The 13,015-nt window shown below is 54.5% G+C and overlaps 1 protein-coding gene across 4 annotated transcripts in view; it reads right to left on the bottom strand.

Moving 5' to 3' along the window:
- Positions 1-346: 346 nt before the first annotated feature.
- Positions 347-13,015, bottom strand: part of Mapt (microtubule associated protein tau) — a 119,981-nt gene continuing 107,312 nt past the window's right edge. For 3 of the 4 annotated variants that reach the window (XM_045158338.1, XM_045158339.1, XM_045158340.1), the window contains 3 exons: positions 8,275-8,356; positions 6,639-6,751; positions 347-4,266 (listed from right to left, as the gene is read on the bottom strand). In XM_045158338.1, coding sequence (XP_045014273.1) covers positions 4,051-4,266; positions 6,639-6,751; positions 8,275-8,356 — 411 coding nt within the window. In that variant the 3' untranslated portion in view covers positions 347-4,050. Of the gene's footprint in view, positions 4,267-6,638; positions 6,752-8,274; positions 8,357-11,443; positions 11,537-13,015 lie in introns of all 4 variants that reach the window. The other variant, XM_045158337.1, reaches the window with a different exon arrangement.

Genomic DNA, 13,015 nt, shown 5'->3' with positions numbered 1-13,015 from the left:
ATGTAGGGAATCAGTGATACATGTACGTGAGCTACTAGTGCACCTAGCTGGCTTGGTGCTTCGGTCCCAGGGACAAGGGTTGCTTAGACCCACCCCACCTTCTTGGTTTGTTTGAATGAGCTGGCACGGACCCTGCAAACTCAAGTGCACTGTGGAGTTCAGCTTAATGGTACTGGATGCCCTTTGAGTTGGGCTATGATGGTTTTGCCAATACCAGTGAGAATCACTGGAAGTGAACAAGTCTGAACTCTTACCCTCAGGACCATAGAAAGCTACCAACCGTGATGCCCAGCTCTTAACCATGCTATTGTTTTCCTGTCCTTGGAAGCCATGAACAGAGACTTCATTTAATCAGAGTAATAACTTTATTTCCAAATTCACTTTTACAGCAACAGTCAGTGTAAATCATTTGTTAAAATACACAATACACAATATGGACATTCACAGACAAGCTAAGCTAAGATGATTTCATGTCCCTCCCCCCACCCTCAAAGTTACCAAAGAAATCATGGGACTTGCAAGTGCTGGAAATCGTCCTGCCCAGCACAGCAGATGCACAGGCTACATCCGTTAGACTGGGTCACTGCCCACGGAACCCTTTCAGAAGCCAGAGAGAAGTTGAGAGGCTTGTGACCGACAGCTGACGACCACTTATGCCCTCATCCCTGCGTCTCACGTTGCTGAGGAACAAAGATGGCTGTGAAGGAAGAGCTTGCAGCAGCTGCTGGGAGTGTAGACTGAGGGTCTGGAACAAGTCTAGAGATGATTCTGAGGTGCCCATGGCTTAGAGGGAAGAATGCCAGGGTTTCAGGAAGGCATGATTGTGGGCTCCACAGGAGGGCAACAGACCAGAACAGTTCTAGATTCCTGTGCACACCAGATAGCTGCTTCTGGCTGAGAAAGCAAGGGAGCTAAGCTGGCTGCCTCTGTCTCTTGCCTGTGGGTGGATCAGCAAAGCTGTGAGGCCTATACTCTTGCCCACCCCGTAACACTTCTCCAGCAAGGTGGTTGAAATCACAAAAAGGGTTGCAGACCGCCTAGCTGCTGCACTCCAAGACTTCCTTTTACCCCTGTGAACTATCTTCCATGTTCTTCCTCCCCCTCCCCCTACATCACAACAAGCAATCGAAAACAGGATACAGTCTCACCATTGAAGTCGATTTAAATGGAACTATTAATAAAGTGAATTAAAACCCTGGAGGAACCAGGCGTAAGGTATATACTATCTAATAGCCCTCCCAGGGACATTGGCTCTTGGGGAGGGGGTGCCATGAAAGGAGGGGAGGAATGCCCAGCCCTGGAGGAATGAATTGTCTTCATTCAAGTCACAAGCTAGCACCCCTTTGCAATCTACTTGTTAGCACTGATCTTATCACCCTAGGCCATGCTCTTTGGGCTGACCCCCAGCAGCCCACCCTATAAGAGAGATGGCAGGCCCCCACCTCATACAGGAGAGATGGCAGACCCCCACCTCATGCAGGAGCAGGAGGGGCAACATGCAAAAGCAGCCCACATAGAAAGGGCCGCAGTGAAGGGCCCTGTCCACACTTGCCTTTTCTTCCTCACAACATCCATGCCTGAGGACAGCTGAGAAGACAGTGGGGAACCTCACCATGCAACGTTTGGGGCCCCTATAAATCCTTCAAGGAGAAGCTCTGCATCCCCTACCCCAACCAAAAGTGGCCGAGCTGAGTCAGAGGCTGCTGCTTGCAAAGGCCTCTCTGCTTTTCCCAAAACCGCTTGTGCAGGTCAGTTGCCTGATGAAGCCTAAGGAACTAACCAAGGGGTCTCCTGGCTCGTTCCCCTTCCTCAGGCAGGCAGTCTAGCCCAATCCCTCTAATGAAGAGCTCTGGGCTGACCTTCAGAGAGCGCCAGGCCTGAGGGACGGCTGCTGAAGGCCCGGGGGGCTGTGACTTTCTCCCACCTGGCACTAGCGTCCTTTTACCTGTGATACAGGAGTCCCAAGACCCTCTCTCAGGGCTGCTGTGAGAAGACAGAACCATCTTCACACTGCAAACCCAGCCAGCCACAAGCTTCCCCTGACCAAGGGGGCCCACAGGCCCTGTGCTTCAGGCCTTCACAGTTGAGAGTCCTCTGATGTCACAATCCAGTGTCTGGAGGGGATCCCAGATGCAGAGAAAACCCCTGAAAATGTGGGCTATCCCAGCATGGTAGAGCCACACTGGTCTAGAGCCAAGTCTTGCTGAGGGTGAGAGACATCCAGGGCCCCCGAGGGTGGGCTAGAAACCTCTGGACAAACGTTTCAAGATAACATGCGTCCGTTTTTTTTTTTTTTTCTTTTTCTTTTTTCTTCTTACTATCAGTCACTCTGGTGAATCCAAACATAAAGAGACAAATCCAACTACAGTGTAACGGGATGTGGATGGGGAGGGGAGGGCCACATCCATGGAGGTGAGCAGAAGGCTGCTCCAGCAGACAGGCGGCACTGCTCCCGCTGGGACTGACTGGGGGACACATTTCCGAGGGGCATGTTCCCCAAGTAGGGGCGTGGAGGGCGGATTCCGTGCACGTGGATTTGAATGACAGCTGGGCGCTGGGAGGTTGGCAGTCACGAGCTGAGGTGGAAGTGGGGTACGGAAGGACTGTGGCCCTGGCCTGGGAGTCTTGCCTAACCATCCTGGTGCCAGCATTGGCACCACACCTGCCGCCACCAGCAAAGTGGGCAAAGGCTATCTACCAAGAAGGCAAAAACAAAAAATAACCGTCCAGGGTCATCACTGAGCCCCACCCTGGGGTGGGAAGTTGGAGGGAGAACAAAACAAGAGTCCTTGTGAGAGGCACTCCCGGCTGGATGAATAGAACTTGTGGCAGGCAGCTGAGCCTCAGCCCTGGTGCCTGGTGCCCTTTGGAGAAAGTAGAGCAGCTGCTGTCCACATCCACCCCAGGGCAGGACTGGGGCTGAGGGCAGGGTGGGCACTCAGGACGTGAGACACGGTGAGGCCGGCAGACACGTGGGCACGGAGCGATGGGCGGTGGCCATGGGAGGGATGGGAGGCTTGGGACCCACCTCCCAGACACTGCAGAGGCGCTGGAGGCCCAGGCTTGGGGACAGGAGGATGGCCTCCAAGAGGCACAGAGACGTTACAAAGAGAACTGGTTAGCCCTAAGGTTACGGGTCTACAAGAGCGGCCAAGATCGCGGCTGTGGTCCAGTCTTCGGAACTCAGTAGCACAGCTCCATGGGGCAGAGTGGGAAGTCCCTCAGCTCAGCCTTTCACCCTTCAGGGAGGGAGGGAGGGAGGGGCCAGCTCTCAGGGATGCCAAGGTCAACTTTTTCCACGGAAGTAATCCACAGGATGCCACCTTCCAGCGCACCTTGCTTCTCCCACAGGCTGCCCTCCAGAAGGGGGACACACTGACCCACATGCATCACACCCCAGGGCCACCCCCAACAGGAGGCGGGGCAGTCTCGGATGGCTGTGGCCGCCGTTTGTTTTTCCTGCTGCCATTCCCGAAGCGCTCGGCTTGGCCAGGGTCCCGGCTCGTCCTGATCAGCTTCCCTCACATCCCCCCTCCCCGCGTGGCCTCCCCTGCCTGCCCGTCCCACTCACTCCACAACACGCTGCACTGCAAACCCTTGCTTGCTGCCACTGTCTCTGGAGGCCCCCAGGATGATGCTGGAGGCAACAGGTGCCTGAGTCCCTTGAAATTCCCCAGAAGCAGCTTGCAGAGCCTCTCCTTCACCCTCTAGTACTCGTGGGGGGGGGGAGGAGAAAAAGAATTGCCCAAGGAAATGTTGGGTGTGGCCATATGTTTACATTTTTTTCTTACAAAATATTTTATTATTAGCCTACCAATCAATTTGGAAAGATGAAATTTGCTCTTATTCCCATCACTGATTTTGAAGTCCCGAGCCAAAGCCGAGCGACAAAAGCAGGTTAGGTGACAACGAGCTGATTAGCCCACCTGTGAGGAGCAGAGGGAGGGCAGAGGGTGAGGGGCCAGGCCATTCTTTTATTTATTTATTTATTTTTCCACACTCTCTCACTCTCTCTTCTCTCCACGATTACTGGCTGCCCCAGGGGCCTGATCACAAACCCTGCTTGGCCAGGGAGGCGGACACTTCGTCGGCCAGCGTGGCGAGCTGCGGCGAGTCCACCATGTCGATGCTGCCAGTCGAGGACACGTTGCTAAGGTGCCGTGGGGACGTGTCCCCCGACACCACGGGCGACTTGTACACGATTTCGGCCCCGTGGTCTGTCTTGGCTTTGGCGTTCTCGCGGAAGGTCAGCTTGTGGGTTTCGATCTGTAAGGAGGAGAGGAAGGGATGAGGGAGCGAGACAAAATACAATGTCAGGGGAAGGGGACAAGCCTTGCCAACTGTCCCCAATTGAGGGGACTGGCCTGTGATAGCCAGCTGTTGAGTTTTGTTTTGTTTTATTAATTTTTTTTTTTTTTTGAGGTAGGGTCTCACTACAGTGTCAGGCTGGCCTCCAAGTCATGGCAATTCCCCTATCTCTGCCTCTAGAGTTCTGGGATTAAAGATGTGCGCCAACACACCCAGCTCAAAATACTTTCTTTTTTATCATTGTGCTTGTTTCTTTTCTGAGGTAGGATCTCACTATTTAGCCATGCTAGCCTAGAACTAGGGATCCTCCTGCCACAGACTCTCAAGTACTGGGATGACAGCCCCTGGCTCAGGCTTAATACTTTCTGTCAGTACAAAAGAGTTTCCTTACGCTAGCTGATGAAGACTGACTCGGTATACCCCATCACAGCAGACGGCCAACATTTACCTACTCACGCGCAAATGGAGGATTGGATGGTTCCAGTCTCTTGCTATTCCAAACAATGCTGTGTGAATAACCTTCATATATGTGTAAGTGCATTCTAGAAATGGGCCAAAAACTTTCTTGTGTGTTTTCCAGTGCCAGGGATGGAGCCCCTAGCTTAAAGTATTTTATTTTTATTTAAGAGAGAGAGAGAGAATGGGCACACCAGGGCCTCTAGCCACTGCAAACAAACTCCAGCTGCATACACCACCTAGTGCATCTGGCTTATGTGGGTCCTAGGGAATACAACCTGGGTCCTTAGGCTTCCCAGGCAAGTGCCTCAACTGCTAAGCCAGCTCTCCGGTCCCACAGTTTTGCTTTTACAACTGAAAGTGAAGGAGAAACTGCAAAAGAACAGGTGCTATCTTCAAAACCAACATGGACCACCCACTTCCCTCCCTCGTGCCAATGACTGACAAAGAGTTTGCAGGTGGCAGCAACTGTGGGCAGCACTGGCAGGTGTGCAAGAGAACGTGGTGCCAAGAAGCCCTTTTCTTTCATTTTCATTTATTTATTTGAGAGAGACAGAGGCAGAAAGAGAGAGAGAGAGAGACAGAGGCAGAGAGAGAGGAGAGAGATGGGCGTGCCAGGGCTTCCACCACTGCAAACGAACTCCAGACGCGTGCGCCCCCTTGTGCATCTGGCTAACGTGGGACCTGGGGAACCGAGCCTCGAACCGGGGTCCTTAGGCTTCACAGGCAAGCGCTTAACCACTAAGCCATCTCTCCAGCCCAAGAAGCCCTTTCTTAAGGTAGGGCCTGCGCTCCCTCACCCCACTCACTACCTCCATGCAGGCTCCAGCCCAGGGATGGCCCACAGTGCGACTGCAGCCTCGTTCTAAATCAAAAAGCCGGACACGTCAGGCCCTGGATCCTCTGTGTGGGCACTTATGGACAGTTGGGCAAGGGGTTCCAGCCTCACTGTTTTTGTTTTGTCTGTTTGTATTTAAAAACAAGTATTATTTATTCATTTATTTATTTGATAGAGAAAGAGGGGGGAGAGAGAGAGAGAGAATGGGTGTGCTAGGGCCTCCAGCCACTGCAAATGAACACCAGACACGGACGCCCCTTTGTGCATCTGGCTAACATGGGTCCTGGGGAATCGAACCTGGGTTCTTTAGCTTTGCAGGCAAACGCCTTTACTGCTAAGCCATCCCTCCAGTCCTGTAAATTTTTTTGCATGTGTGTGTCTTATGCACGTGGTCTATATACATGTGGGTACGTGTGTGTGTCGAGAAGTTGACATCCAGTGTCCTTCTCAGTTATTCTCCACCTTATTTCTGGGACAGGGCCTCGCTGAGCCTAGAACTCATCTATCTGCCTGTCCTATCTAGCCCTAGAGGTCCACTTGTTTTAGGGCTGGGATTTAAAGGCATATACAGCCAGGCATGGTGGTTGGTGTATTGCCTTTAATTCCAGTACCTGGGAGGCTGAGCTAGGAGGATTATTGTGAGTTTGAGGCCAGCCTGAGACTACACAGTGAATTCCAAGTCAGCCTGGGCTAGAATGAGATCCTACCTTGAGGGGAAAAAAAAAAAAAAAAAAGGCATATGCCATTGTATTCTACAGGGTTCTGAGGATCTAAACTCGGGCCCTTGTGTTTGCATGGTCAGCACTGTACCAACCGCAACTGAGCCGCTTCCTCGGCCCCCAGCATCACTGTTCTGCTCCAGTAGGAAACACCTGTCCATGGATCCATACCTTGTTCGTGATACATAGGGCTGACTTTGGGGTGTGGTTTAGAATCCAGAGCTCCAGCCTGTCTGTACAGGATTCTCCTTTGGAAACCGAGACCAGCCTTTAACATCCATATCCAAATGTGGCCTCCTCCCCACACTGCCCCCTACCTTCTTATTCCCTCCGCCGGGGACGTGGGTGATATTGTCCAGGGACCCGATCTTCGACTGGACTCTGTCCTTGAAGTCCAGTTTCTCAGATTTCACTTCCACTTGGCCACCTCCTGTTAATACAACCCATAAAAAAGCCAATCTTATTTTGTGGTCTAGTGCACTCGACATATAGTAAATGAGGTTGCAGCCTGCAGAGCAAGGGCCTGAGGCTGCCGGCGGCCCGGCAAGAATCAGGTCTGGGGCCCCTGCTCTGGAAAGGAGCCGCGACGGCATGAGTACTCCGTAGCCCCAGAAGGAGTAGGGTCCAAGCAGAGACCAGCCCCCAGGAGTGGACAGGGCTCTTCTTATCTAGAAGTTGGCTTGGTTTGGACATAGGTAAGCCCTTGCAAAGGGCTTGCAAACAGTCTGCCTAACTCTGACTGAGGGCTCTGTCACGTATTTGCTCTGTAGTCTTCCTCCTGGGACAATGTGAAGATAAATGTCAGCTTGGCCAGAAGGAATCAGGCTAAATTCTAAATTGGTTGCCTTCTAACCACTGAACTCTTTCCATAAGAACATCTAGTAAGGTACAATCCCTCAAGACCCTGGAATCAAATGGAATGCCTAATGCACAGTAAGAAAAGAGCTTGAAGCCAGGCGTAGTGATGCACGCCTTTAATCCCAGCACTGGGGAGGCAGAGGTTGGAGGATCGCCATGAATTCGAGGCCACCTTCAAAAAACCAAAAAAGAAGCTGGGCGTGGTGGCACATGCCTTTAATCCCAGCACTCAGGAGGCAGAGGCAGGAGGATCACCGTGAGTTCGAGGCCACCCTCAGACTACATAGTGAATTCCAGGAGAGCCTGAGCTACAGTGAAACCCTACCTTGAAAAACTATTAAAAAAACAAGACCCTGGGCTGGAGAGATGGCTTAGCGGTTAAGCGCTTGCCTGTGAAGCCTAAGGACCCCGGTTCGAGGCTCGGTTCCCCAGGTCCCACGTTAGCCAGATGCACAAGGGGGCACACGCATCTGGAGTTCGTTTGCAGAGGCTGGAAGCCCTGGCGCGCCCATTCTCTCTCTCTCCCTCTATCTGTCTTTCTCTCTATGTCTGTCGCTCTCAAATAAATAAATAAATAAATGAACAAAAAAAAATTTAAAAAAAAAAGAAAACAACAAGACCCTGGCTCTCTTTCCGTCCTCTACTTGGGACGCCACTCCTAATGCAGCAGGAGAGTAGACCAGCCGGGCTGCTTTCGGGGAGACAGGCGGACGGGGTTGTTCACAGCCCGCTGGGTTTAAACAAACTGACAGCAAAGGCATCTCATGTTGTGGCTGGTGAAGGGTTCCCTCATGTTGGCGGAGGACCATGCTGGCACATCTCACTGGAGGTCAGATCAAGCCCACAGCCAGTCCTTGAGACCCTTTGTACAAGCCTGCTGGAGAGCCACAGGCTGGGGTCAGGCACAAGCACCTCTCCTCTCTGCACACTTGGGGCTCTGTCAGGAGAGGGGGATCAGCCGTGTCTCCCAAGCCCCAGCAGTTCCACACTTCACATTGTCCGTGTGGCATATCCAAGAGAACCTTCCAGGCTACTTCACCTGCCCTCCCAGACAGCACTTTCCTGTCCCAATGGCGGGCCTCCCCCAAGGGCTACCTGGTTTGTGATGGATGTTGCCCAAAGAGCCACACTTGGAGGTCACCTTGCTCAGGTCCACTGGCTTGTAGACTATTTGCACCTGGACGTGAGAGAGGATCAGAGAGAGAGAGAGAGAGAGAGAGAATGAGAATAAAGGAAGAGCATGTTATTCTGGGTATAACAAAACGCAAAGCAGCTGTGAGAGCCGAGGGACACTAGCTAGGTCAGTGGTTCCCACCAGCCACGCAGAACACACCACAGTCAGGATGGAAAAATGTGCTGTCGAAATTCCGTTGACCCCACCCCAAAGGAGCTGGGGCAGCACAAAATGACGGCAGCACAAGTGACTCGGGGGCGGGGGAGGGGGCCACACCATGTATTCAGCAAACAGTTAAACGGAAAACGCCTTTGCTGACACGAACGAGCAGAACGAGCCTGGCAGATCACCGTGGGTGGAGCCCGGAGGGAAGACGCGGCCTGCTGGGCGTGCAGTCTTTGAACAAGCTCAGGGGGAGAGCAAATTGACGTGGTCAGCGGGTAGGACCAGGGGAGCTCTACAGCCCAGCGAAAGGGACAGCTGGCTCCCGGACACTAGGTCTCGTGGCCAGCCCAGCCTGTGCCGACGGGAGCAAAGTGAACAGCAGCGGGAAGGGTAGGCGCGCGGAGACCGCAGCGCTCGCGTCTCGGCAGGTGTGAGCGGGCGACGCGCAGGGAGGCCTGCGGGCGCCAGGGCTCGGCCCGCCCAGGGGTTCTTTCGATGGCTGGGCCGCACTGCCCACTCTCTCAGGGGGTGCCAGCCCCTGACCAGAGTCCACCTGAGAGGATACCCTCAAGGAGACACCTTGGGCAGGTGGGTCTCCCGGAGGCCAGTCTCTAGGGCTAGCTGGCCACTGACTGACACCTGCCAGAGTCCTCGGGGCATCCCACAGTGACCTCACGTGGGGTCACCGCCGTGGACAGGAGGCGCACCTCCACCCTTCCTGGGAGAGTGGTGGGCCTCAAGTGTGAGAACTGACTTGTCAAGGCCAGCAGGGAGGAGGGGTTTCTGTGGAGGCCAAATGGACCAACCCTGGCCACTTTCCGCACAGCCATGGTGGCATTTGCTGTGCTGGTGGAGATGTGACTGGAACGGAGAGGTCGGGAGGAGGCAGCGTCACAGCTCGCCCCCCGTGGAGGGCAGGCGAGGGGCACGTGATCCCCAGGACCATCTGCAAAGAGGTCCTGGGGACAGACAGCGCGAGCACGGGGACGGGCGCTGACAGAAGTGGCCAGTGGGCTGGCTGTGGGAACTCGTGCCCCGAGGGAGGCGCAGCAAGGCTGTGGTGGCCCCTGCCTCACTCTCTTCCCTCTGGCCTGGGTGGGGTCACTGGGAGAGAGAACCAGGGTGTGGCAAAGGCCGATGCCGAACGTGGAATGGCCAGCGGAGAAAGGAATGCATGAGGGTGGGCCCCCGGGCACATCAGGAGCACCGGAGCCCACAGGGAGGAGGCTGTTGCCTCGCCACGAGCCAGGAATCCTGGGAGGAGGCTGAGCACCCTGCCTGCTGCCCTCCAAGCTGGGGAGAACGGGGGACAAGCCAGAGGAGAACAGAGCCCAGACCCAGGGATCCTGCACCCCAAAATTCCAGAGGCCAGCAATAGGAGCTAGAACACTGGAAGCCTTCTCCAGGAGAGCTGTTACCGTAATCCTCACCTGAGGCCAACAGTGGCCGTGCGCTAAGGACAACAGTCAGGGTCCGCCTGGCTGTCAGAGAGTCTGCGCAAGGTCACAGGCTAGCTCACAGGTTAGCCTGTGCACAGCAGACCCAAGGAAGTCCCCTGGCATGCTGGGCCCTGCAGCTTCTTCAGGCAATCAACGACAGGTGGCCACAGCTGCCCTGAGCTGGCCCTTCCCAACTTCCCCGGCAAGGGCCATTTTTGCCCAGTGCAATGTGTGGAAGCCAGAGGGCTCAGCTCACCGGCACACCAGACGAGAGCCAGACCCGAAGGTCCCCGGCTTTTCCTCCTCCAGCTGTAGGCTCTCAAAACGACAACCTCCCAGGGCCCCAGGGACAAGAGGGTGGGGTCCCTGGTGACTTCCTCTCCACTAGCAGAAGGGGTGGGGGCGGGCGGGCGCACGGGGAGTGGGGAGCGGCAGGACGGCAGACGGAAGCGGGAGGAGCCCCAGGCAGCAGCAGCAGCAGCAGGGCCGGGAGGCCGAGGGACAGAGGCAGGGCAGGCGCTGGGGCGGGAAGCAGCGCATTGCAAGAATAAACCCGCTGGGCCGGAGGCGCAGGCACGCGTTCTGGAGAGAGAGCACCCTAGGGCTCCGGCAGTCACAGGGCGCTGGAGCAGGGGCTGGAGTTTGCTGGCAAGGAGGCAGCCCTTCCTGAGGGCTGGCCCAGAGAAGCCTGAGGAGGTGAGGTCCAGACTGTGCCCAGTGGGCACAGCCAGCCAGCTGGACAACAGAATGCCTGAGCCCCTGGGGAGTGGGGGGCAACTGGCAAGGGAGAACCTGAGTCCATCTTGCAGGGATATTCCCCCCACACTGGGGATGCCCAAGGTCCCCTACGGTCAAATTTAGGAAAACTCCAAGCAGCCCATCTCTGGCAGACCAAGCGCAGGCCGGGCCACTTAGGCTCCCTGTGTCTGTCTGTCTGTGCCTAGAGTGTCCTGGGGTGCTGATTCCCTCAGCTCAGGAGTCAGATCCTCCCTTGAAAATGCAGGGGACCCAGAAGAGTAACAAAGTTGGTGACTAGGGTACTCCTGTCCTCAGTGTGGGACAGGAAGGCTCCGTTGCCCACTGCTCAGAAAGAATGGGCCACAGCAGGTGAACTTGCCCAGGAGATTGGGAAAGAGGTGACAGCCAGTCTTGAGTACCCCTCTCCACTTTCAGCCCAACTTCTAATGGGCTGTGGAGGAGGTCCTGGGGGTCCAGGGTGGGCATGGTGTGGTGGAGACCCAGCTTGCCCTGAAGGGGCCAGAGAGAGCCAACCACCTTCCCTGTTCTGCTGGGCCCCTCCTAGAACACGGTGAAGGGAGTCGGTGGGCAGCAGAAGCAAGCAGAGCGACTTGGGAGAGCCCGGGGTCTATTTTCCTGAGCCTGCAGTGGTTTATTCTGTGCAATGTCTCAGAAGTGCACACTCACGCCGCTTCTCAAAGCAAAGCCTGCGCGGTACAGAGCGCGCGGGGCGTGTGGCGGTACTCACACTGCCGCCTCCCGGGACGTGTTTGATATTGTCCTTTGAGCCACACTTGGACTGGACGTTGCTAAGATCCAGCTTCTTATTAATTATCTGCACCTTTGATAGCCAGAAAAAAGGATGAGTGACGACCACACCCAGAGCCATCCTCTGTGCCAGTGCGGGGACTCCTGACAGCTTCTGTCACTGAGGGCCTGGGTCCCATTCTCCAGGAGCTGAGGGGAAGAGGGGACAGAGGCATCTTCAGGAGGCAGGGAAGGGAGGCTACCTGGGAACTAGGTGCTGGAAGCCTGAGTTCTGAGACATTAGGATCATAAAATGGGCCCGAGGAGGCAGCTGTTGGCTTTATAAAAGGTTTCCATGAGGGGGCCCTGGAGATTAAAGAGGAGGTCGGCACAGAGTGACAAATGTAAGTAGCGAGCTCCATGTGGACTGAATTCCCAGGAAACAGACCAAAATGCCACCCCCGTCTTAACCAGGCTGAACCAGGCTAAGTGACTGGCACTTCCACAATTATGGAGAGCTGGCGCACTGCGGGTCCTCAGCCAGCTTGTCTCAGGGCATCTTTAGCACCCCTTCTCCTTTATCTATTTAATTTTTGGACGTAGGGTCTTGCTCTAGCCCAGGCTGAGCTGGAATTCACTCTGTAGCCACAGCGTGGCCTGGACTTCACAGCGGTCCTTCTACCTCTGCCTCCCCAGTGCTGGGATGAAAGGCGTGCACCACCACGCCTGGCTTATTTAGCTCTCTTCATAGGCTTTGGGTGTGGTCTAACATCTATTAGGTACCAGCTGTGTCCAGTCTTTGTCCTGTGGGCCACATGCCTCCCAGGATAGCTGTGGATGTGGACCAACATGCTTGTAGACGTCAAGGTCACATCACAACATTGAACGATTGGACACCCCTGACTGGAAAGCACTTTAGGAATGGATTAACAGTCCACCAGCTTCCTGTAACCCAAGGGCCGAGAATGTACTCAGACAGCATCTGAAGCCCACAGCAGAGACTCCCCTGCTTGGCTTGAACCTGCCTACCCAACACGCTCATCAGTGTATTGCAGAAATGCTGCTCTTCACCACCTTTTTTTTTTCGTTCTTTTATTTTTTAAGGTTTTTTTTTTTTTTTTTTTTTTTTTGAAGTAGGGTCTCGTTCTAGCCCAGGCTGACCTGGAATTCACTGTGTAGTCTCAGGGTGGCCTCGAACTCTCAGCGATCCTCCTACCTCTGCCTCCCGAGTGCTGGGATTAAAGGAATGCACCACCATTCCCAGCTTCTTATGTTTTTTTTTAAGACCAGGTCTCATGTAACCCAGGATGGCCTCAAACTTGTTATGTAGCCCAGGATGACCTTGTACGCCTGACCTTCCTACCTTTACCTCTCAAGGATTGGGATCACAGGGCATTACTGTTCACATAATGTCCTGTTTCGTTTTGTGGATTCTGTCTCCTGTGTTATCAAATGTTTGCCTGCATTCTATTTTAAGTAACACAAACAGCCTCCCACGCACATTTCTCAGTGAGGGATATTTCCATACTATAGATTGTATTCAATAGCGTAATGTCCAGTCTTAGAAGTAGAT

Source organism: Jaculus jaculus, chromosome 9, assembly GCF_020740685.1.
Source record: "Jaculus jaculus isolate mJacJac1 chromosome 9, mJacJac1.mat.Y.cur, whole genome shotgun sequence".
Taxonomy (NCBI): domain Eukaryota; kingdom Metazoa; phylum Chordata; class Mammalia; order Rodentia; family Dipodidae; genus Jaculus; species Jaculus jaculus.
Note: the sequence above shows the minus strand (reverse complement) of the source record. Positions and strands in the feature narration are given on the sequence as shown.